General features: G+C 37.3%; 2 protein-coding genes across 12 annotated transcripts; one reads left to right on the top strand and one right to left on the bottom strand.

Moving 5' to 3' along the window:
- The first annotated feature begins 7948 nt into the window (after positions 1-7948).
- On the top strand, positions 7949-14537 carry LOC103322502 (Phosphoenolpyruvate carboxylase family protein). Of its 7 annotated transcripts, XM_089047518.1 has the most exons (9): positions 7951-8421; positions 9467-9678; positions 9973-10254; positions 11224-11346; positions 12173-12323; positions 12692-12912; positions 13953-13989; positions 14067-14236; positions 14340-14537. In XM_089047518.1, exons 1-8 carry the CDS (start codon positions 8058-8060, stop codon positions 14201-14203), a joined length of 1527 nt encoding a protein of 508 aa, XP_088903644.1. In that variant the 5' UTR covers positions 7951-8057; the 3' UTR covers positions 14204-14236; positions 14340-14537. The 7 variants fall into 7 exon arrangements, with proteins under 7 accessions (XP_088903645.1, XP_088903646.1, XP_088903644.1 ...); XM_089047520.1 differs by having other exon boundaries at positions 7950-8421; positions 12815-12912; positions 14067-14360; XM_089047517.1 differs by having other exon boundaries at positions 7952-8421; positions 14067-14360.
- A 362-nt stretch (positions 14538-14899) lies between these two features.
- Positions 14900-23896, bottom strand: LOC103322507 (ENTH/VHS family protein). Of its 5 annotated transcripts, none has more exons than XM_089047512.1 (14): positions 23610-23896; positions 22986-23111; positions 22703-22754; positions 22457-22536; positions 22297-22375; positions 21977-22060; positions 21653-21798; positions 20220-20603; positions 19741-19782; positions 18995-19087; positions 18742-18902; positions 17542-17816; positions 15907-16852; positions 14900-15781 (listed from the first exon to the last, which is right to left on the bottom strand). In XM_089047512.1, exons 2-14 carry the CDS (start codon positions 23018-23020, stop codon positions 15297-15299), a joined length of 2862 nt encoding a protein of 953 aa, XP_088903638.1. In that variant the 5' UTR covers positions 23021-23111; positions 23610-23896; the 3' UTR covers positions 14900-15296. The 5 variants fall into 5 exon arrangements, with proteins under 5 accessions (XP_088903638.1, XP_088903640.1, XP_088903642.1 ...); XM_089047514.1 differs by having other exon boundaries at positions 17542-17813; XM_089047516.1 differs by having other exon boundaries at positions 17542-17786; positions 23610-23895.

Below are 23896 nucleotides of genomic sequence, written 5' to 3'. Positions count from 1 at the left end.
TAGACCTAATCAGACTCATGCCCGAAGGGAAAGGCTAGACAAAATTTGCCATAGTTGCGGAGGACTATTTTACCAAATGGGTAGAGGCCGAGCCCCTCGCCACCATCACTGAGGCACGTGTTCATAGTTTTGTATGGAAGAATATCGTCTGCCGATTCGACTACCTCGTGTTCTTATTACCGACAACAGCCGACAATTTGATAATGCGTAGTTCCGAGAATTAAGTTCAAATTTTAACAGCTCTCTTTGTTTCTCATCATTAGCGCATCCCCAAGCCAATGGCCAAGTCCAGGCCATCAACAAAATTATTAAGCGCACACTCCAAAAAAAAGCTAGGAGTCAAGAAAGGGGACTGGGCTAAACTTTTGCTCAAAGTCTTATGGGCCTATCTTATCACACAAAGATACCTCGATGGGCGAAACCCTTTCTCCCCGGCCTCGATCTGTCGTAATACCGTAGAGGTCGGTCTATCGGCCCATCTCGTCGAGCACTACGACCCCTAGTAGAGCACCGAGCAATGCACTCTCGACCTTGACAAGCAAAGAACTACACGCTACCTTGTTCTGCGCACGGTACTACTGGTTACCAAGGACCACTAGGCCGGCCTCATAAAAGTACGGATGTATAGGCACCTATAAAAGCATGACAGCTCCCCTGAACCTATCACAGTGCTCACCTCTAATGGCACTCCATCCAAGTCCACCCTAGGCCGATTAGGGTCTTCGGCATCCCCATCTCCAGATACCTCTGCCTCAACATTAGGATGACCATCGAGATTCTCTTCGTCATCTAAAGACACCTCATGCACTTGCTCCACCTCGGCCTCCCTCTCCTCCGGCACTTATTCTACCTCAGAATCGTTTAACAAGCTCAGAACTTCCATCACAGAGGACCCGCCCCAGCACCGACCATCAATCCCACTAGCGGCCTATCACCCAACCGATGCCAGGCCTTGTCTAAAATCCTAAATTTCACACTACCCCTACTGGACCCACTGTCCCCCTCCTCTTCCATAGCCATTCTCACTATCTTTTCTCCCTCTCACCATAAAAACAAAAAAAGAAACGAGCGAAAGACTCTCATCTAGCTGCCACGATATCCTAGCTGCCACAAACCAGGATCACCCTTCCTTCTAGCACTCGGAAACAAAAAGCCAAAAACTTTTGAAAACTCGTAGTGGCGGAAATGGAAATTCTCTCCAAATTGACCTATATATAAGACCCTGACTCATAATCATTGTCATCCATCCTGTCTGCGATCCCCCTTTTTATCACGACGCGTGGCACTCTCTTTGATTCCATCAATCGACGTGAAACTAGCAGTCCCGATCACTCCGTTTCCCTAGACACCTAATCATCATACCCCCAATCAATTGCACAATACCCGAGCAAACGACACCTGTCAAATCATTTCACCTGCCTGAGGAAATGTACTCTTTCTCTAGGGAGTTGGGGGACTAACCCGACCACTCGATCCAAAAATAACTCATCAAGGTTGTCAAGGTAGACCAATCGAACCGCTCGTCAAGGCTAACAGATCGGACTGTTTGGAACACATTCTTATTAGGCAGACAGAGACAAAGGCAACTCCCCACCCAAGGAGACTTGCCTAGAGAGTTGGACCTTGCGTACCAAGCTCGGCACACACCAAGCTCATCTACCCAATAAAAGTATAACACGTGGACCTTGCGTACCACATCGGGAGATAACCAAACCGCCCTCTATCTCAGTCTCGGAGCTAACTTTGGGAAATTTCAAGGGATGCAAATCAACCACGTCGACGACAAGACCTCCTCTGACCACAAGTTCGCCGCACCTCATAAAGTATGCCCATGTCCTCTCAAAAGCCATGTGTAAACCACCTAAATCACCACTTGACCAGATGGGACTACTGCCGAGCGTGACATGCTACTCTGCCCACACCCGCCTCTTAGTAAAAGCATAAAGTCATCATGAGAAAAGGACGTGGGTGAACCCTGACTTTTTGCCACCTAACAAATTGGTGTGACATGGACAGCTCGGCTCCGAGCCGAGGTGACCAGCTCGTAAATTATCTTGTTCAATCTTCCTATAAATAGAACTTGTGATGCTTGTAGAAAATGATATTTTTTCTCTCTTTTGGGAAATCTTGGAAGAAGAATAAAATACCAGGAATGCACAAAGAATGCCTTGTCCCTTATCCTTGTCTTTGTCCCAAAGTAAACTAGAGTTTTGCATTTTCATACGTTACCCACTGGAATATTTGTGGGTATAACAATATTCATCCAACTTTTTGAGTTAGTTCTTGATATTTTATAGCATTTTACTTCTTTTTTGTGTTTTTATAGGTTTTACTCTAGTTGGAATGAATTTGAGCTAAAAATACAATATTGAATTTAAACTACGTTTTGCTCATTTTCGTAGGTCAACTTCTTGGCCTTGTTTCATCATGTCCCAGTCCTTGGATGAGGTGGAGCTCTTCATGGAACTTGTTCTAATGGGTGTCGACTGTAGCATATCAGAAATTGAGCTCCATTGGAAGATCACAACTCTCCCAACCGATATAGAATTGAGCGTAACACAGGAGATGAGACTTAGAGTCTGCACAAGGGAATTACTTGCACGTGATGCAAGGGATTACTTGCATATAATGCATGAGGAATACTTTCACGTAATGCTGAGGAAAATATCTAGCTTCTCTCCATTAAATTTCATTCACATAGAGGGTTAGCTATCAAGCAATATCAAGGAAAATCTCTACACAATTAGAGGGAGAAGCTCTTAAGAAGAAGAAGAAGCTTTTCCACCATTGAATGCCTTTAGCTTTCCCCCTTCATCCAAAATCTATAAACTCTATCTAAGTTTATTTTAAGTTATTTTTGTAATGAATATGAGGAACTAAACCTCATAACTACGGCTTAGGTTGAAGCCCTAAACATGATTACTCTATTGTTTTGATGTTTTAAGTTTATGGATTTCTAGATATTTTTCATGAATTCTCTTTCACTAAACTAATCATATATTATGTGTTTGCTTCCTTTGATTGATCACCTTAGGTTGTATGCATCTAGCTATAATTGAGAAGTTGTGTAAAATACCCAAGAACACAACTTCTAATTAGCAACAAACGATTTAATCCTTTCTAAGTGAGTTTCATGTGAATTGGTTTCTTGAATGCCTAAAGTAAACACCATACTATTAGGGTTCTTGTGATGTTCATATTCTCTTCAATCTTAATGGTTTCCTCATGTGGTTAGATCAAAGTACTAAGCACACCTAGATTTATTGTATGGGAAGCAAGAGTATTGTAGCACTAAACACGCACCTTACTTATTTTAGAGAGAATCATGCGTCTTGAGCCACTAAACCCGGTCTTGATTGCTAATATTTTCATCAATATACCTAGAATTCATAACTTTAGTATCCATGGACATGAGTAGGATTACTTAGGGTGGATTCCGAATGCTCTAGTGTTTGTCACCATTGAATTACACTTTGATAATCACATTTGTTAATCTTGTTAAAATTAGAGTTCGATTACATTCTAAGCAGTAGAATTAGGTAACTTGAATCACAAACCCCTCCCCCTTTGTGTTTATTGTTTGAAACATTGAGTGTTCTTTTTACTGAATCCTACTCACTTCTATAGCTTATTTCGACATTTGGTCTATGTTGGGTTCTTCATTTGTTCATACTGAATCCAACCATATAAAGAACATAAAATGTGGCCTAATGATTGGAAAGTTACAAGTCAAAAAAGGAACATAGGTCGAAGCTGGAAATTTGAGGAAATTAGCCTCTTGTAAAATGACCGGTCACTTTGATAAAAACAATATGTCGCTTTTTCCCTCTCCCGAGACATTTCGTCTCTGTACAAAACAACCGGTCGCTTTTCCCCTATTTTTCCTTTCACTTTTCTTGTTTCATCTCTTGTGATTGTGTTTAAATTAAGTATTCTTAACATACTCAAACTAGATTTGTTTATAAACTATCAAGTCCTCTTGGGAACGACCTCATATTTACAAATCTATACTCCAATATATTCGTACATTTGCGAGTATTTTTAATTGGATAGTTAGCATATTAATTTTACGCCAATTATAATGCAACACTACACGTGTGTGAAGTGAAGCCCCAAAATTCTTATATTCCCCCATTTGGGCAAACACACGTACGCCTTGCCTTGTGGCAATCTTCCAATAGCTTATTCTCAATTTCTACTGGTACTTGGCATGTGCGCAATTACTATCTAAACTTTTAATTTTTACTAGTACTTGGTAAAGAGTTACAATTTACCACCCAAGATATATTTCGTCCACTTTTCGTGAAAATATATCACATGTTCTCATTTGAATGAATATTTTAGTTCATCTACATTTAGACTTCAATGATGATTGCATTATAGAATTATTTAGGATTTAGTATGGAGAGAAATTGATTTGCAAGGGAATTGGGTTATTATTAGGCTCCAATTTTGGCATTATAATGGCTTATTAGGTATGGGTAGGGAGGGAAATCGATTTATGTGAGCCATAATTAAGGTCAGAAATATCGATGGTCCAAAAATACATAAATTTTGATGAAAATATCGGGAAATTATCGATATCAATAAAAGTTGAATAAAAACCATGGAATTTGTAAGAAATACTTGGAAATTTTTCTTGAAACTTTTAAGGATGTTTATTTAGTCAATTATCTATTACTTAATCACAAAAAATTGGAAGGAAATGCATTGCATGATCACTTATTTAAGTTGACTATATAGCGAGCTAACAAACACTGTGAGTGTAGAAAATATGTAGTAATTGTTGAGGCCCAAAAAATCCAAGGCTTGACCCAAATATATTTTCGGCCCAATACAGCACTGCGAAAAATCCTTATTTAAGCAATATGCCACGCTACAAGCTTAAGTGGGCCCAAGCCACGCAAATGCCTGAGGCTTGCTAAGCGGGTTGTGGTATGGATGGTTACGAACATTCACGATGCCCATTGATGGTCCAAGGAGTGGAAGTTTTGGGCTACTTGGGAGCACCAAAACTCAAGCCCATTCCTTGAGCCCAAACATATGGGTAAGCATGAGAGAAAACCCAATAGCCCATCACCTTAAGAAAAGGCCCAAACATCTTAGAAAAATATCAAATAGCCACAGCCCATAAAAAATTCCACATCACTAAAGCTTCCAGAATCTGAAATCAAAGGAACTCACAAGTCTGAAAACAAAACATTGCCCAAAGATTGTGAAAAATATCCAGCATATCTGTCAAAACTATCAAAACCAAGCAAACCCATGTGCTAATCACCTTTTTTGACAAGCACCCTTACCCATTCTTTCCTCTTCAAGTTCTGGTAAGAAAACAAGAAACAAAAGTGGGTGGCTCCTCACCCACATGAAGAAGTCCAGATGCCTAAGGACCTTGGAACTCTAAAAAGCTTCATGCCTACATGCTCAGGCTAGGGAAGTTTCACCAAATAAGATGGAATGGAAGAAAGTGAAGGAAAATGGGAGAGGGTGACTTGACAAAATTAAGGTTTCCAGCACCTATAAAAGGAGCCACTTTCTACCCAGCAAAAACAACTCACCTTGGTTGCTGCAAGCATCCCCTCTGGAACTCTTCAATTTCATGCTTTATTCTTCCATCTTCCTCATTTCTCTATCTCAAAACCCACATCCAGAGAGAGCAAGCATCATCTCTCATCTCTAGAACCCTTTGATTCCAATCCTTGTTCTTCCATTGCTTCCCATTTTCTCTTCTGTCATATCACCCAAGAGCTTGACAAAGCTTTCGTCAAGCTGTTGGAATATGCTAAAGCCACCCATGCTTCCATCTTCTTCCTCTCTTTCCATAAACACACATCCAAAGAGCAATCATCATCTCTCATCCCTAAAACCCTTGCAATTTCAAGCCATTTTCCTCCATCTCCTCCCATCTCCTCTTCTGGAAATCGCAACTCTTTCTCTCTCTCATGCTAAACTCATGAATGCTTAGCTCCCATGTCACAAGCTTCTCATGCCAAGCTAGAAAATCTATCTGTAAGCTGTTGTTATTTTTGTTGGTGAAGGTAACCTAGGTATTTCCTAAGGCATCTCTGTCATTTCGAAGCATTCTTGGGGCTTGATCTTCAAACTTAGACACAGGGGATAACTTCATCAGTTCGCTCCTTATGGCAACTCAGCCCATTTGTACCTGTCGAAAGAAAAAGCCCCTACAGTAATTAATGAAAGAATATTAAACACACCATTATCATTTATTTGTAATGATTTACTATAATATTTTACACTTCATACATTTCATGGTAAGATACATAAATGACTTAGTATCAAATAGAGTTCCTATAAGGTTCAAATTTGAGTTATTTACACTAACACCCCTTGAGGTTTTCTGCTTTTTCACAAAAATCCTTGATGTTTTAGAAATAACAAGAACACCCCATGAGGTTTTAAATTGTTTTCACAAAACTCATTTTCATTGATTTTTCATCCAAAGATTGATGATTTTATACAAAAACATTCTCCAAATGACAAAATTGGCCTTTGAGATTGGAGTGCATATACTTCATTGAGGTTAATTTTGCCATTTGCATAAGTTTTTTTTTTGCAATGAAATCATCAATTTTTGGACAATCAATCAGGGGTTTTGTGAAAACAAACTGAAACCTCATAAGGTGTTAGCGTAATTTTTGAGACATGAGGGGGGTTTTGTGAAAAACAAGAAACCTCAGGGGGTGTTAGTGTAAATAACTCTTCAAATTTTTCACTGTCTTCGTCATCTCTAGATATTTTTGATATTATAGCGATATTTTGGTCAAATGTTGCTGAAGTGTAAGAGAAATTATCGACGTCGATATTTTCCAATATTATCGATACTTATACGATATATGTATGGATATGTTCCAAAATATCCTCGACCTGAAAAAAATGATAATATCATCGATATTTCTATACCACATTGATTTTTATCCCACATTTCTATACCACATGATGTGGAATTTTGACATATCAATATTGCACTTCATTGATTTAGGTATGTACATAGTTACTATATGAATTTTGACATATCAATATTGCACTTCATTGATTTAGGTATGTACATAGTTACTATATGAATTTTGACATATCAATATTGCACATAACTCATTAACACGATATGAATTTGCACAAAATAATTAGCATTCACATAAACTTTTAGAGGTATGTGCCCATTTACTATTTGAACTTTTAATTTTGATATTAACCACATGAATTTTTGGGCATGTATATTTTAGTCAATTTATATATTATGGCCAAGGATTGATTTTTATAGTACCACATTGATTTTTATCCCACATTACACTTCATTGATTTTTATCCCACATTTCTATACCACATGATGTGGAATGTCTATATTATATGTCACATCAATTAAATCAATTAAGTGTATTTTAATTAAGGCAATTAGAAAAACAAATACTGGAATAAATCATAAAAGAAAAGAAAATATTAAATAATTTTAATTGATATAGCTGTCCACCTCAACTGCCACATAAGATGGTATAAAGATATGGTATACAAATATGATAAGAGTAGCATTATTCTTCAAGAAATTATAAAGTAAGAATGTACTACCACCTCAATGAGTAATACTCCCATTGAAAATATGTCATGTGTCATTTGAGAATAATAATTTAAACTTATTTTATAGCTAGACTTGGAATCTAATTATTGTCTTGTGAATAAAACTAAGAAAAATCAAAAAGAAAATAGCCATCACCCACCCCAACCTGTCGTCAACCCTCACAGATTTTTAACAGTGTGTTGAACCCCAGGACACCTTAACAGTGGGGGACAAACCCCCTCCCCAAATATAACTTGCATAAAAATTTTAAAATAAAAAAGAAATTTAAAAAACTAAAACAAAACTATTGGCGGAGCATTGCCACAAGGCAAGACGTAAGTGGAATGTGTCGCCAAGTCAGCAGTTGTGTGACTTTCTTCTCCCAAAACACACAAGAGACTGAACTCAGCTCAGTCTTTGTATTTGTCGTAAGTCATTACGCCTTCCATCAATTTGAACACGGCCATTGAATTGAAGAGGAGAGAGAATGAATCTGCAGCATCTGGTGCTTAGCAGATACTGCACTGTCTCTCTTCCTCACACCCGCTCTTTCAATCTCAGCACAAAAATACCACCATCTTCAAATCTCACATTTGGGTCATCCCTCCATCAACGCGCACTTTCACTGCCCCACAAGTTAAACCATACCCCTTCTGCCTCTCCTGCGAAAAGGGGTGTCCTTCAACTCGTCGCTGCTTACTCAAGAGGCAGAGAATCAGCCCCTGAGTCTCCGGCGAAAGCGCTCCGCCGAATTCTTGACTTGCCAGGGGTTCATCAAGCCCCTGCTTGTTTTGATGCTCTAAGTGCCAAGTTGGTTGAAAGAGCTGGCTTCCAGTGCTGCTTGACCAGTGGTATGTGAATTTCTTAGATGTGGGTTTTCTATCTTGTTTGTAGATGTTGGCATAATTGCATGATTTGGTATATGGGGTGGTATCAGACTATGATTTTTGAGGCAGGATTGATTATTGGTACTTTGGTATTGAGCATTTTTAGATAAGGGGTTGATTGGTTTTCTTTGTAATAGATATGTGGTTGATTATTGGTGCTCATGCTGCCAGTGTGTTGTTTCTTGTTGTGGGAATATGGGACTTCTCTTGATTATATACTCATTGTTATTGATACCCCTATTTCCAAAAGATTTAGCTGTTGGGATGTGAGCCCACAATTCACTTGTGCATCTCTCTCCCTCATTAGCACAACATGGGGAATTCAAATTATATTGCGAGGGTGCAATTGCAGGGATTCTAACTCAAGATATCTTGTTCTGATATCCTGATAAAGTTTATTGGTTTAATGCTGTTCCACAAAAGCTTAAGCTTTTGGAATATGGAAAATACATGTTCTATATTCTTACAGTTATATCGGATCTACAAGCTGCTGTTGCTGCAGCTTTTCCATTGTTGGTGACATCATTGTTGAACAAACTATTGTTACATTGTCAACCAGGCAAACAGGAAGTAATTGAAATAGAAATTGTTCAATCAAAGTAAAATATTGCTTGTTATCTGAATGAACTCTAAAGCAGTCAAACGTAAAAGTCATATTTTAGCGTCCTTCTTTATTCATGTGAGTTTACAGGTTGTTTTTTTCTAGATATTATCTATTCTAGATGTTCTGTATTGTGAGATATATATTTAGCTGTCCAGTAATTAGATTTTAATGCCTTTAACTGAATTTTAAGTGGGAAATTTGTTCACTGTGTATGCACTTGCTTTCATGCACGTTTAATTAAACCCTATTAATTCTTTTATAAAAATCATAACACCTGAAAGCAAGTAACTGAAGTTGAGTTACTGCATATGGATCTGAGTTCTTGGTTATTTCGTGGTATATTTTCTTGTGTAAGTGTATAAACAGAGAAACAAATTTATTAATGCCATTTTTTTCTTCCATTAGGGTTTTCGATATCGGCTGCTAGATTAGGATTGCCAGATACAGGTTTGATATCCTATGGAGAAATGGTGGATCAGGGGCAACAAATTACCCAAGCTGTGTCAATTCCTGTTATCGGGGATGGGGATAATGGATACGGGAATGCAATCAATGTTAAGAGAACTGTCAAGGGATATATTAAAGCCGGTTTTGCTGGGATTCTGCTTGAAGATCAGGTTATAATATTAAAATATAATTTTTCATCCATGAATCTGCCTGTTTTCATCTTCTTACTCACTCTTGCATGCACTGGCTGTTGCATGGTGTGATTTTGTATTGTTAGGTGAAGTAATTTCTGAGTATCCTCCTGGTATACCTTTGTATGACTTTGTGGTTGGTTTGATAAGTTGATGTGAAACACTTTCTAACAATCCTTTTGTAAAAAATTTCCTTGTTTTGTTAAGTATTGTGCGTTCTGTTATTTTGTGCCTGTATGAGACACTTATTGGTTACAAAGCTATCCTCTTTAGGTCTCTCCAAAGGCTTGTGGTCATACGAAAGGCAGGAAAGTGGTCTCAAGAGAGGAGGCTGTGATACGGATAAGAGCAGCTGTTGATGCTCGGAAAGAGAGTGGCTCTGACATTGTCATTGTAGCACGAACTGATTCTCGTCAAGCAGTGTCTTTGGATGAAGCACTCTGGAGGTCAAGGGCATTTGCTGATGCTGGAGCAGATGTTCTTTTCATTGATGCACTAACTTCTAAAGAAGAGATGAAGGCTTTTTGTGGAATATCTTCCCCAGTTCCAAAAATGGTACCTTACATTTTTCATGGTACATTAACAAGTAACAAACATCTAATGTTGTTGAAGATTTGGCATTTATTACATTTCTCCTAAGTCGTATAGTAAACCCTTTTAAATGCATGTGTATATACACACACACTCTCCCAAGGCCCAACTCAACCCAACTAACCCTTTATCCCAAAAACAATTGGGTTTGACTATAACCCATGTGTTGGAAGCAGAAGATAAACCTGAATGATATCTAGAATTGAAAATTAAAAAAGTAAACATAAAAAGTTTCAGCTTTTATTCTCTCCTGTGATACTGGTTGTTGAAAAACTGTTCTTTTTATCCAACAAAGTTGAATATATCTGTACCATGTAAGTTGAGAAATATGTTGTAGCACGACTCCAAATTATGTTCTGACTGGAGCACTCAACAAAGTGGTAAAAGCTGAACTCTGAAGGATATCTGTCACCTGGTGCTAAATGTGTAAGGAAGATATAGAATTTGTTGATCATTTACTACAGCATCATTCTGCTGCCTGGGATATTTATTATTTGGTCCTTGGTTTTTGTTTATTAGTTGTTTATGGAGTGTCAAACTTGATAGGGCATGTTATGTCCACAAGGTGTGATACTGCTGTAGTTGTAAGTTCTGGATCTGACTACATGCACTTTTCATTACTTTTTTTGGTTCATTATCATGTGTAATTTCTGTTTACAAGAACATATTTGGACATTCTTAACAGAGATATTTAGGTTAGTTACCATGTGGGTATTGTATGAGATATTTGCTGTTGCATGAACGAGAAATTACATTTAGTTTCAGGTATTTTAGCTGCACTGCATCCATATGGAAACATGTGATTTATACATATCAAGATATGTCAATCATTAATCTAAGAAAAAATCATCTGACTCAAATTTGTAACATCAGAAGCGTTGTACAAAAATGAAAATGATTTGCAGAGATTGATAAAGCTCTACGTTCTATCAGGCCAATATGCTTGAAGGAGGGGGCAAAACACCAATACTCAATCCTCTTGAACTTGAGGATGTTGGATATAAACTTGTGACCTATCCACTTTCCTTGATTGGGGTTTCTATTCGAGCAATGCAGGTAACATGCCTATACCTTTTCATTTCATTTGAGTCCAGTTCATGGACAAAAGAAAAGTTCAATTGTCTTGGAAATCCAATAACTGTGCTACTATAAAAAGGTTTGAAATAGTTATGACTCTTGATCTCTCTGATTTTCTTACGTGAATTAATGATGTTGTTCAAAACCCAGAACATTTGAGCAGCTAAGAAAAACATAACCACTAATTTCCTGAAAATTAAATAGACAAGAAACTGTGTACAAAATAGTAGTAATGGATTTGTGGGTTACAATCTCTGTGGGTATTCTTTGCTAAAGAAAATCCTCAAATGATTACACCTTGAATTCTTGGCCTTTACAATACAATCTGGAAGTGTACAAGTTCCACTAGAATGGTTCTGTATCTTTAGAACTCTTTTATCCATTTCCTTGGAAATGGAATTATTTTCTATATATTAATGAACAAAAAGGCAATTTTGTTCCATTATCTTTCACACGGAATCAATTTGAGGTATAACGTAGTTTTTTCAATTAATAATGGCTGCTACAGATCTATAAAGTGAAATCGTAACAATTTACGTTGTTATGTAAGGTACTTTGCACTAAATTCAATTTTTAAGTTATCTTGTGACATGATTCTGTTAGATTCCACGGCGAGTAATTCACTTATTATATGAATACATAATCTGGTTAAGAATATTAAAGGTATTATCACCAAATCTGTCAACAAACTAATTTTCAGAAAAGACCATGCATTTTTCTATGGTTTTCAGAAGTGTTACTCGTCTAGAATTCTCTAATTTAGAATATTACTTATGGTCAAGGAACTTATATGAATCAATTGCAGGAAGCACTAGCTGGTATCAGAGGAGGTCGTATCCCTCCTCCTGGAAGCATGCCATCCTTCGAAGAGCTTAAGGAAATCCTAGGTTTCAACAATTATTATGACGAAGAAAAGCGGTATTCTGCCAGCATCACTCCACAATCTTCAGAAAGATGTGAGTACCTTGTAAAGTCACATGACTCATATCTATGTCATTACTGCTTACCCACTTCCGAATGATGATAATTCGTTATCACACGGCCTGTAACATGAAGTTGGATATTATCAACTGGAAATCCAATGTCTTTCCCTCTGTTCTGATTGAGGTTGATTACTTTCATCAGAAGTTAACTGGGTTAAAGCTGGATTAACATCACAGTATGAATGACTCTTTGGAAGATAAATTTCAACTTGTTTCCATTAAAGGAAATATCCAAGATTGGCCAATTTTTCCTGTACCAGTTACCATCCCACCCAAAGTTCTATAGATATAGATGGCCATTTTCTGTTTCTTAGTGCTTATATGTGAAGGTTATTTTCCAGTGACCAGTAATGTGTACAGTCTCCAAAGGAGGGTTAAAGAGGATGCAGAGCAGAAAGATCAGAGTCCTCAAGATCCCATTGTTGAAGTTATAACACCTGACGTCTACAATAACTATGGTGCAGATGGTTCCAGGGGTTCATTTTCTGGGATCTGGTCTCGGACGTTGAGGGTCAAAATAACTGGAAGAGATGGATTTGAGAAACTTGACGTTAGGATTCCTGTAAGTCATCTATTCTTTATGGGCACAGATATCGTATAGTTTTCTTATTGCATAGCATTCCCTTCATAGTGCTTTTGTTGTTAGAACCAAACTATTATAGAAAATAAAAATAGAGAAAACAAAACCTAGTAGTTTAATGATGAAGCCTTAACTCTTTTATTTAAAATAACTTTCAACTATATTTTACTTTTCATTATGTAGTTTATGTTTTATTATTCTTTTAAACATTTATCATGGCATCTTTCTGTAGTGCATAAAGTTTAGGTGATGTGCTAATTACATTCATAACCTCAACTATTTCTGGTATTCAGAAAGAGTAAAACTGTCACTTTTAGGGACCTCGCACAATAGCTGAAACCTCTAGGAGTCGGTCCTTGTTATGACAAAACCTCTATAACCTTTTTCTTGAAGTTCTTGGTCCAAGCACACCACTTTCGTGCACTTCTCGGAAAAGGTTCACCATCAACCTTATTGATAATCCCAAGTTGGTCTTCACTCTTATATCATTAGAATCCCTAAGGTGTTGTGATATTAGGTGAACAGTGCCAGGGTGCAATCTGCCATCAACTTTAATGGATGGAAGTTGAGAAGACTTTGCAATTTTGGCTTCATCCCGACTCCCAAGAGAACATTTTCCTACACTAGAAAATCAATAGTAGATGTACAAGGAGATGCTTATCAAGAAAAATGTAAAGGAGCAGAAGTGGGCGCGGCTATAGAATCTTGAAGAACAAGAGAAGGCTTCAAACTTTCTTGGAAAAGAGAAGTTTGCCTAATTGTATCAAGGTTTTTCAAGGAAACTACTTTGAGTTGGATGATTCCAACATCCTGTACTGCTGTGTTTTGTAGAAGGCGGAAGGTTTTTGATGGAGGGAAGAAGGGTGAAGGTCTAGGAAGTTTTCTTTGTAATCCCACCCCATTTTTCCTGTCTCTTAATCTTTGAAATGATTTCATACACCAATCCCCTGCATGCTAGTTATGATATTTCAGATTGTCTTATGAAAAAGTGCTTTATTTTTTTGGTTATATACATTTTACAGGCTGGATTCTTGGATGGAATCACAAATATAGTTCCAGGTATTATTCATCTTCTCTATACTTTTGAAAATGGGTAATTACTTCAGTCTGGTAGTCGCTTATAGTATAAATAAAAGTCCACATTTTTCCAACAGCTCTCGGCGGTGTAAACATCAAAGAACTGTTGAATGAGGCAGCTGATGAAATGGGAGGGAAAGTGCTGTTAGATTTTAATGACACAATTGGTGATAGGATTCAAGTTTTTCTGGAGTAAATCCAATGCGGTTTTACCAGTTTAATGCTAAAGGTATTCTCTGTATAACATGAACGGTCCTCCAAGACGCTTTGTTTATTGGGTATTCTCTTAAGAGACAATTTCTCAAATTGGGTAGAAAAATACCAAAATGCAGATGCAAGTGTTTAACTTCTATGATTGGTGACCTACACACTCATACTTGGCAAAAGAAACTGGTGGTGAGAACAATGTCAGGTTTAGAAGAAAGATTGTCATAATTATTGGCACATGAAGAAGAAATGTTAGAAAAAAGTATGTACACAAACTTTCTTTTCAAGAGATGGAAAAAAATTCTGATTGTGATTGCTTTCTAGATGTCGTGTAATTATACTACATTTCGAACAAACAAATACCATTTGCTGGAAGAAAAAAAAAAAAAAATTATACAATTTGGATGACATCAACCCGCCAACCCGTAACAGATTTTTCGAAATTAATTTGCCTGCCTTTTAGATTTAGTGTTATTTTATCAATGTTCAATTTTTATCATTCCTAATAAGGAAAGAGGTACCGTTAAGACCATATGCCTGACGGAATCACCATTTATCTGGCTGGACAGGGATGGGAATGATAAACCCAGCCCTACCCCGTCCCGTTCTCATACCTTCTCGCCAAACAGACAACGTATTCTGATTCCATTAGAGAAAAAATAAAATAAAATAAAAGATGAGTGAGTTCAGGAATGAATCAACACTTATTTAGCCAACTGACAAAAAGAATATATATCTGATATTAAAAAAATATAAAAAAGATAAAAACAGAAACGATAACCTGAGAACGGTTATCTCCACTACTACACAAACAAGACAACAGCAGAAACCAGCCAAGGCACTGCACCTATATAACTCTCTAGTGACCCCTTGAGAAACCAGGAGAGTTACAAAGGGGCGGATAAAAAATACATCACATGGGGGCCACATAAAATTACACCACTTTTGTTTTGAAATACAACCTTCTATACCAAATATTGGTCTAGATGTGAATTGTGATAGAATTTTATAGTAAAAACCCAGCTTGGCATTGCAATCTCATCGACCTCAAATCAAACATGTATTGATTATTTCCGTGAATTTCATCGGTAGCCACCGCCATATGGCTGCTGAGGATAACCACCTGCCCCCATCATGGGGTTATAACCGGCAGGCATGTTTGACCCAGGAGGCAATCCAGTTGGCCCTTGCATCCCCATGCCCATATTCATTCCCATCCCCATGTTCCCCATCCCCATCCCCATTCCCATACCCATGGGTTGATTCATGCCTCCGTAGCCACCCATGCCCATGCCTCCACCCGGACCGCCACCCATACCCATACCCATACCCATAGCTGGACCTGGACCTGGACCCATACCCATGCCCATACCAGAACCTATCATAGGGTTTGGTTGACCCCTAAGAACACTTGCACCTGCACGGCCAATACCAGAACCAGATCCCATAGCTTTACCCATGGTAACAGTAGATGCTGCAGGAGTTGCTGGCTGCTTCTCCATCCTCTTTTCTTTCCGGTTAATGGAATCAAAATCAATTCCAATATCATTCAACGGATTAATTTTAGCTGCAGATAAAAATAAACAAAAGCCGTTACAAGAGCCACAAAAAACATAGACAGTCAATAAACAAGTTGAAGAGGCTTGTCCTCCTGCCAAAAGAGGAAAAAAACCAGGCACATATGGCACTCACCTCCGGATATATTAAAATTAACTAGTCCTCTGCTCAGTGTATCAGCCCAAACTGCTGACTTGGGCTCAAACTTGTCTTTAGGTGGTTGAGCAACTATAGAAAGTGCCCCTGTTGAAGATGGCAGTGCTTGATGTGAACCCATTGAAGTGTTTGGCCCTGTTTGTGGAAAAAGGTTTCCAAGAACATCACTGTTGTGCTGCAAACCTGGTCCAGTTGGAGCTTGATGAACAGCCTGCGAAGCTACTGGGCCGACAGAACCCTGTTGTGGATGAAAGTTCCCACCATTAAGCTGTGCAGCTGGTCCAGTATGAGTTTGAGGAGCCATGTACGAGGTGATGGGAGCCGTAGAACCTCCCTGTTGTGGGAAGAAGTTTCCGCTATTGGGAGCGGAAAATCCACCTTGTTGTGAAATGAAATTCCCACTGTTAAACTGCGCAATTGGTCCTGTCGGAGTTTGGGGAGCCACATGTGAAGTGATGGGAGCTGCAGGTCCTCCCTGTGGGGAAAAACCCCCACTGCTGTTTTGTCCAGCAAATCCAGTTTGATTATGAGGCACAATAGCTCCAGGCTGTGCATGAAAATTCCCATACATATTAGCATTTGGCTGTGAAGGTTGACCTGTTGAACCTGAAAAGGGTGGCTGTGAAGTCATGACAGGTGAAGGTCCAGGAGGGGGGAGAATATCTGCAAGAATATCAGTGTTGTGTTCAGCAGACTGCTCTTGAGGCAAAAATTGTGGGTTTGTTGGAGGAGTTTGAACACTGGAAACCCCAGGTGCCGAATAAGTTACGGCAGAAAATGAGTCCCCAAAGGGAAAGTTAGCTGCACTCTGGTTCATGGTTGGAGGGAAAGAGTCTGTGGGCGTGGAAGTCTGTGGCTGAGGTTGGACAGTCTCACTGGAAGGGAGAGCTCTGAAGGGGGAGTCGCCAAATGGATCATCAAATGACTGCATCAAAGGAGAACACTCTTAATCCAATAATTATAATTGGCTATACAATTTTGTCCCCAAAGTTTAGGCGGAAATACTTAACTTGCTGTTATAAAGGACTTGATTGGAAAATTTAAAACTACGGGGACTTAAGTGGAAAACACCTCAAACTACAAGGGCCAAAGTTTAATGTAGCCATTTTAATTCCATGGAAAATGACAAAAACATAGATGAAGATACAGCAGAGAAAGCGGGGGTCACAGATTCTCTAATGTCAACTACTCTGAACATGTTAGCCATTGAAACCATTATTAATATGAGATGCGATGAGAAAGAACTTTTAATATTTCAAAATTTTCAAATTATAAATTCCGTTCCTATAATTGTAGAGAGAAGCCTTTTACATACCAATATTACATTTTACCATTTTACTCATATACTAAATGATCCATATATTTATTCCTAAGGAAGATAACCCATTTAAAAACAAACAGAATAATGAATGTGTCCAGGGGAAATTTGTTGTGTGATATGCATATAACCTGTAAAAGTGGGTCATAAATGAGACATATTACTCTGACCAAAAAATGGACATGTTAAATACATCCAAGAATCAAATTGAAAGATCTCCTAAACGATTATCCTGTCATAACTCAACTCAAGAAGTACGGCCCTTCAAATTTTTTTATGACATAAAAAATGCCTACCTGGCTCATAACATTAGAAGCTGATGGAGTTGCCACAAATGTGGTCGCAGAACCAGAGTTTGCATGGGCATCAGGTTCAAATGTAGTGGTAGGAGATGTAGTTGGCACAATGGCCAATGCATTTGAAGAGAATGAGTCTGATAGGGAGCCGAGTAAGTCAATCTCAACATTGTTTGAGGTAGCTGGGGCAGCTGAAGCAGCTTGGGCAGTTTGGGCAGCTGGGGCAGCTTGGGCAGTTTGGGCAGCTGGGGCAGCTTGGGCAGTTTGGGCAGCTGCTAAAGGAAAGACAGTATGAGTTTTTCATAGTGCTGCATTTTTTTCTTACTGTAAACAAAATAATATACCTAAAGGGCCACAAAACAACTATATCAAAACGAAACCTGCTTGCAAAAGGAAACCAAATAGTTAAAGATCTGGTTCTATATTCAGGAAACCAACATAAAAACACTATTGTTACACAAGATCTTGGTTCTCTATACACATCCAAAACTAAACTACCTTTGCCTAAACAGTATTATGATGTTGAACACAACTGGTAAAAATAGCATCCAAGCCTGATAAGAGGATCAAACTAAGAGGAGGCTGCCAACAATAAATCTACACTGCCCAAAGTTACCACAACTGCAACTACCATGCCTAATCGGAACCATAACCTACACAACCACCATCACCTATCATTCCATCACAAAGTATTATGTCGTTACCTCAACCTCCACAGCTCCTACTGATCTCACCATTATGATTTATAGTCACTAACTTTATAAGACATATTGTGGGCATTTTTCTCATACAAAGAAAACATGCAACTTTTCACATATATAAAGGAACTTCTGGTTCTATATTATCAGAAAAAATATATATGAAACAGGTAATAGTTCTCAAATAGTCTAGTATATTATGTTTTAGACTGTTAATCAGCCAAAATCACGTCTGAATCTACTAACATGATTAACAATCAAGATAAAAGAAAATAAAGAATTCATGCAAAAGTAAAGTGCATATCGAGTAGGGACCGTTTAGTAGCAGATGTCCCATGTCGTTTGAATGGGACCATCTGCCATTCAAATACCCCCATCCTGACGTGTGCAACATTTCACAATCAGAACCAATGAGTTAACATCATTGATGATACAGTGATAGCTCATTATTCCGCACTTCAAGCTTGAATAAAGCACAAACACGTACACAAGACTTACTAACCTGAAACAGAACCACGTGGATCAAAAAATTCATCGGAAGACTCCACTTCCTGCTTTACAGGCGATGCAGAAGCAACTTGAGCACTGGTTGCTTGGCCTGGATTAGTGCTTGTTGGGGGAGAAGAAGCTCTAGGAGCAGAAGCTGTTGGAGTTTCTCCACCCCTGTAAAGAAATATTAAATGATTGAGCTACTGTTATAATAGAACAAATATAAATAAAATGTGAATTTTATATCTTTATAAAGAAAAAAATACCTTTCACTGTGAACAGGACTTCGAGATTCACTTACAACCTCTTCATAACTAGGAGGAGCGCCAATGTTTTGTTCCGAAAATTTCCTACTTAGCCTGCAGATAATGACTAATATTCTTAAGGGGAACTCGCAATATTCTGGAATGCTTTGAGCGTGATGAATATTTGTGAAACAACATTATCACTGAATTTCAAATATATTATCATTACTTTGTTTTTCTTACCAAAATCTTTAATATTTCTTGAATGTATCATATATTAATTTATGTACATATATACCACCAATAAAAAACACACAAATATGGATGCCAATGTGGGTGAACATTGTTTTTCTAAAAATGCCTATAAATTAAATTAGTTAATTCTTTTTCATGTCATGCTATCTCCATCCACCTATTTTAGTGACCAAAAAACATAGAAGCCTTCTTAATTGGAATATATAGAAATTTCCTTCATATGAGTAAGTAAAGAAACCCAGAGATCTTAAAAATAAAGTAAAGGTACTACCAATCTTAAAAGAAAATCTTTATACTAGAAATCATAATGTTCCTCATACAACAAAATACTTAGTGAAAAAATTTGAATTTCTTCATATGTATTATGTGATTTAGAAGAGTGATAATATTAGGATCATAATTGTATCATTTGATTCCTGTCCAACTTTAATCACATATAGTCATGTCCAATAACTTCCTAACACACACAGATTTTTAGATATATATCAAGCACAAATCAACTGCAGATTTACCTTCCATCCTGAGATTGGTCATCAGCTCTAGCGCCACTACCACTGCAGTGAGGACAAACAAAGGACAAAAAATAAGTTTATAATCTAGGTCAAGTATACCATGAAGGCATCGATTGTAGCCTAAATTGTGACAGATATTTTCTTTTAAACATAATAATTTGGCATGTTACGAAGATAACTTCCAGTTTTCAAGCATTAAAATGGAAAATGTGTTTAATCCCTGTTCAAAATAATATTTTTTTTAAGATTTTCTTATCCCTCATCAGAGAACCATCACAAAAATTATATATAAAAATAAAACAAAATTGTTCATAACAACTTTCCCTTCTTAATGTTCAAGTGAAAAACTAAGTCGACATTCTTAAATTAGAGAGTTGAGCATGATAAGCCAAAACAAAATCAATAACGCCACCAATAAAATGAAAACGGTTCTTAATCATGCTAGTGATTCAAGATTATCAACAGAAGTAGGCAATTACCGAGATGAATATTGGCCATCATCATCTAATGAGCGCTCTCTCTCTCTATCAGAGCTTCTACTTCTAGAGTCATGGTAATCATCAACACTTCGACTTCTTCCTCGGTAATCATCATCCCTAAAACCTTCTCTGCCGTTGCGTTCATCATATTCTCTGCCATAACGATCTCCATCACGACTATATGAATCCCCTTGTTTTCCATACCGGTCGTCATCCCTATAGCCCAATTCTCTTTCCCTCCCATAACCATAACCATTTCTATCCTCATCCCTGCCTCCATAGCGGCCTTCATAACGATCATCGTCATATTTGTCACCATATCCTCCTGTACTTGAATAGGAACCGGGCCTATACATTCCGCCTGGTGATGATGTATTACGAAACCTGTTGCGATACAGAAAAGAGTCATAAACCTGTTTCATTATGGTTTCCTGTAAAGGAAGAACCAGGGGTAGTTTTACAATACTACTCCTTCGACTTCTCCCTCTTACAACTAGCAAAAACATTTATAAAAGGAAAAACATAAGTAAATCACTGTTTTGAACTATTATCTGAACTGCACATAAGATGATGAGCATGATAAGCTACAATTAGCTAGTGAGATGTTCCTCACAATAAATATGGAAAATTTTAAGGGTCTATCATAGGAAACATTTGAATTTAACAAAACTGAAATAGAAGGTGCAAGAAAGGACAAGGTGCCCATTTATGTTTAAAAATACAAAAGGGAAATATTACAGGAAAAGCATTACAATTAATTCATAACTCATCAAATGAAGACAAATTAAAATCAATGAAATATTCTTAAACTGCCTCGATAATTTAATGTAGATGCAATAACTCAAAAACAAGAGACAAGTTACAGCCACTCCTCAAATTAATACTGTGCATCAATAAAGAAACTTCAATATGAGACTTAAGAAACTTAACGCTCTCACATATTTCTACTGAAGAAACTTTTCCTGTTCTTAATTGCATGGACTGCTTTTTAAAAATAAAAAATGGATGTCGAAGCAAGACAGAAAGTATGTTTTATTGTTGGAGTGCTGCTGTATTTTACTGTGCTGTTTGTTTGCTGCCATGTAATATTATGATTTTTAGCTGTCTTTTGAAGTTGTAGTTGAGTAGTCTAGCTAGAGAAATGGACATCTTCTCCCTTGTATTATATTATATAGTATTGTATTTTTATTTTTATTAATGAAAGTATGTCTCTTATAGTAAAAATAAATAAATAAAATAGACAAAGCAGCAGACCAAACAACTTCAGGTTTTCAGACCATTGTGAACCCCATATAAATGAAAAATATAAATTATGAAGCCTGATACTATAGGTACAAACAATTGTATTTAATTTTATGCATTATATGCTATATAGCAATGTCCGAGAATAACATGGCAGTATTTTTAACAACCCTTTCTGAGAGCATGCTTACTTGTCCCTGTTAGCAGCTGCTTTCTGTCTAACCTCAATTATCCTTTCTTTATCATTGACAAGGGCCACAAGACTCTGAGACTTCTTTCTGACATTACTTCCCTGGTCCCTTCCACTGGAATCAATGTATTGAAAATCGGATAATGTCTGTATCATAGAAAAAGTACTAGTTCAGTTAGCTCAATGAATAAAGCAGATTGCTAAGCCATTGGGGCTAGCACAAGTGGTAAGGATAGCAGATACATTTTCTTTGCAATTCTCCTTTAAAAAAAAAAAACCAAAGACTTAATATGAATCTTGGAAACAGCATTGAGGCGGAAATTACTGATATTTGATACGCATGCTCCTTGATATCATCGATGACACGCTCTGACCCATGAGCCACCATGTATTCCAAAACAATTAATGCCTGCAGTTAAGAACAAAATATTTTATGAACCAACACATATAGTAAACAAAACATTACCATATTGCTGCATCATAAAACTAAAAATAGGAAATCTCATGACGGTGATAATAGGAGTTACTCATACAGTACATGGGGATGGAGGGGACCTGGGGTGAGAGAGAGAGAGAGAGAGAGAGAGCAAGCTAAACAATGTGTATCTGCCAGTTACTACAAAAAGCATATAGAACATGACAAACCTTGTAAACATGCCTCCAATTCTTCCCAGTATCACTTAGCCGCTTCCAAATTACGGACATGATCATTTGGTATTCATGGCTGCACAATTGTTCCAAAATGAATTATTTCGAAGATAGTTAGAGATTCAAAGAACCCATAAAAGGAAACTACGAAGCTTACTAGTTTCTGGTTGCCTGTGCAATATCAGCAAGAAGTGATCCATGAGGACCCCAGGGCTCATTACTAGTAGCATCAAGAACCTTGAAAGGAAATGGGAGAGAGAGTGAGTAATTGAGTAAGAAAGAGAATATAAATTCAAAGCCTATTAGAGTTCTACCTCACGACCACTGAACCTAGGCATTGATGACTATTAACCAACTTACTTTTGCATATTGACATAGAACAACTAACAGAGAAGAAGGTTACCTTCTGTTCTATTCCAGGAACTTTAAGCACTTTCTTATTCACCTCTCTCTTGCTGCAAGAACACAATAAAGAACTACAGTTACGCAGTTTTGGTTGCAAAATATAGGGAAAAATAAGAAGTTATTTTATCAACAGAGGGGCATAAAAACTCGAAATTTGTCAAAAGTACAATTCAATATCAGTTTTTTCACAATAATCTTAAAGTAACAAGCAACACTCAAATGCTAGGTAGGAAGATCATTATCTAAGCAATTTAATCTGATGAACACAATTCGAGACTTACATGTCCCTAACAGTTTGATCAAAGACTTTCTTCATTGTAGCTCGTTTCCGAATTAACAGAAATCACTAACAGCAGCAAATTCCACGATCCAATTCAAATGAATATCGCCTCTAAGGAAAACTTTACCTATAAGAATCATCAATTCAATTAATACAAGACAAGGTTGAAGATCTTTGGACCCAATAACAGAACAGAACGTTCATTGATTAAATTCACCCCAAAAAAAAAATTGGTTAAAAAATGCAACACATCAATTGAATTGAAACCCAAATGTCATCGAATTCAGAATTGGTTGGAAAACTTCAGGAATATGCTACATGTTGTAAATGGAAGAGGCACCCAAATGTAATGTTTTAAACCAATTTACATATAAATATAGAATGAATCTTTTGAATCAAGTATTGACAACCCAGATACCATCTACATCTACTTTGACCCATATCAATTGGGAAATCGAATTTGAATTCAAATGAGCCATTACAAGAAGAAAAAAATTGCAAAGGTAGGCAATCAGCAGAGCTGAATCAAATAAAATAAAAACACTTGGATGGATTAGATCTGGAACAGAGAAAAATGAAGCAAAATGAGAAATACCCAGATCTAAATGAAACGAAACCTACCTACCTGATCCAAATGAAGCGATTATTGAGACCAAGAAAAAAAATTATGAAAAAATAATAAGAATTGGATCTGTTACAGACAAAGGGAGGGAAAGGAGGAGGAGCAGATAGAGAGAAGTGCTCCTGAATTCCCTAAGCTGTTGTTTTGGTCATTGTCTTCTTCTTTGAACAAAATAAGAATAGCAAAGAGAGACAGACAGAGAGAGAGAGAAGAGGTCTTTGGCCTTGGCTTTTGGATTTTGGGTTTTTTTTTGGTTTATTGGGTTAATTTGTTTATTTTTTAAATTTTTT

Source organism: Prunus mume, linkage group LG2 (genome assembly GCF_029339155.1).
Source record: "Prunus mume cultivar Tortuosa linkage group LG2, ASM2933915v1, whole genome shotgun sequence".
NCBI classification, from domain to species: domain Eukaryota; kingdom Viridiplantae; phylum Streptophyta; class Magnoliopsida; order Rosales; family Rosaceae; genus Prunus; species Prunus mume.
The sequence above is the reverse complement of the archived record's forward strand: the minus strand, read 5'-3'. Positions and strand labels throughout refer to the sequence as shown.

Excerpts from the sequence above, each read along its gene's own strand:
- LOC103322507 (XM_089047512.1), bottom strand. The coding sequence starts at position 23,020 with ATGAAGAAAGTCTTTGATCAAACTGTTAGGGACAT. Across the intron at positions 22,537-22,702 it reads TTCCTGGAATAGAACAGAAG|GTTCTTGATGCTACTAGTAA; the intron begins GTAACCTTCTTC and ends TTTCCTTTCAAG. Across the intron at positions 15,782-15,906 it reads TAATTTTAATATATCCGGAG|CTAAAATTAATCCGTTGAAT; the intron begins GTGAGTGCCATA and ends TTTTATCTGCAG.
- LOC103322502 (XM_008224428.2), top strand. The coding sequence starts at position 8,058 with ATGAATCTGCAGCATCTGGTGCTTAGCAGATACTGCACTGTCTCTCTT. Across the intron at positions 9,679-9,972 it reads GGATTCTGCTTGAAGATCAG|GTCTCTCCAAAGGCTTGTGG; the intron begins GTTATAATATTA and ends TATCCTCTTTAG. Across the intron at positions 12,324-12,691 it reads TCCACAATCTTCAGAAAGAT|TGACCAGTAATGTGTACAGT; the intron begins GTGAGTACCTTG and ends GTTATTTTCCAG.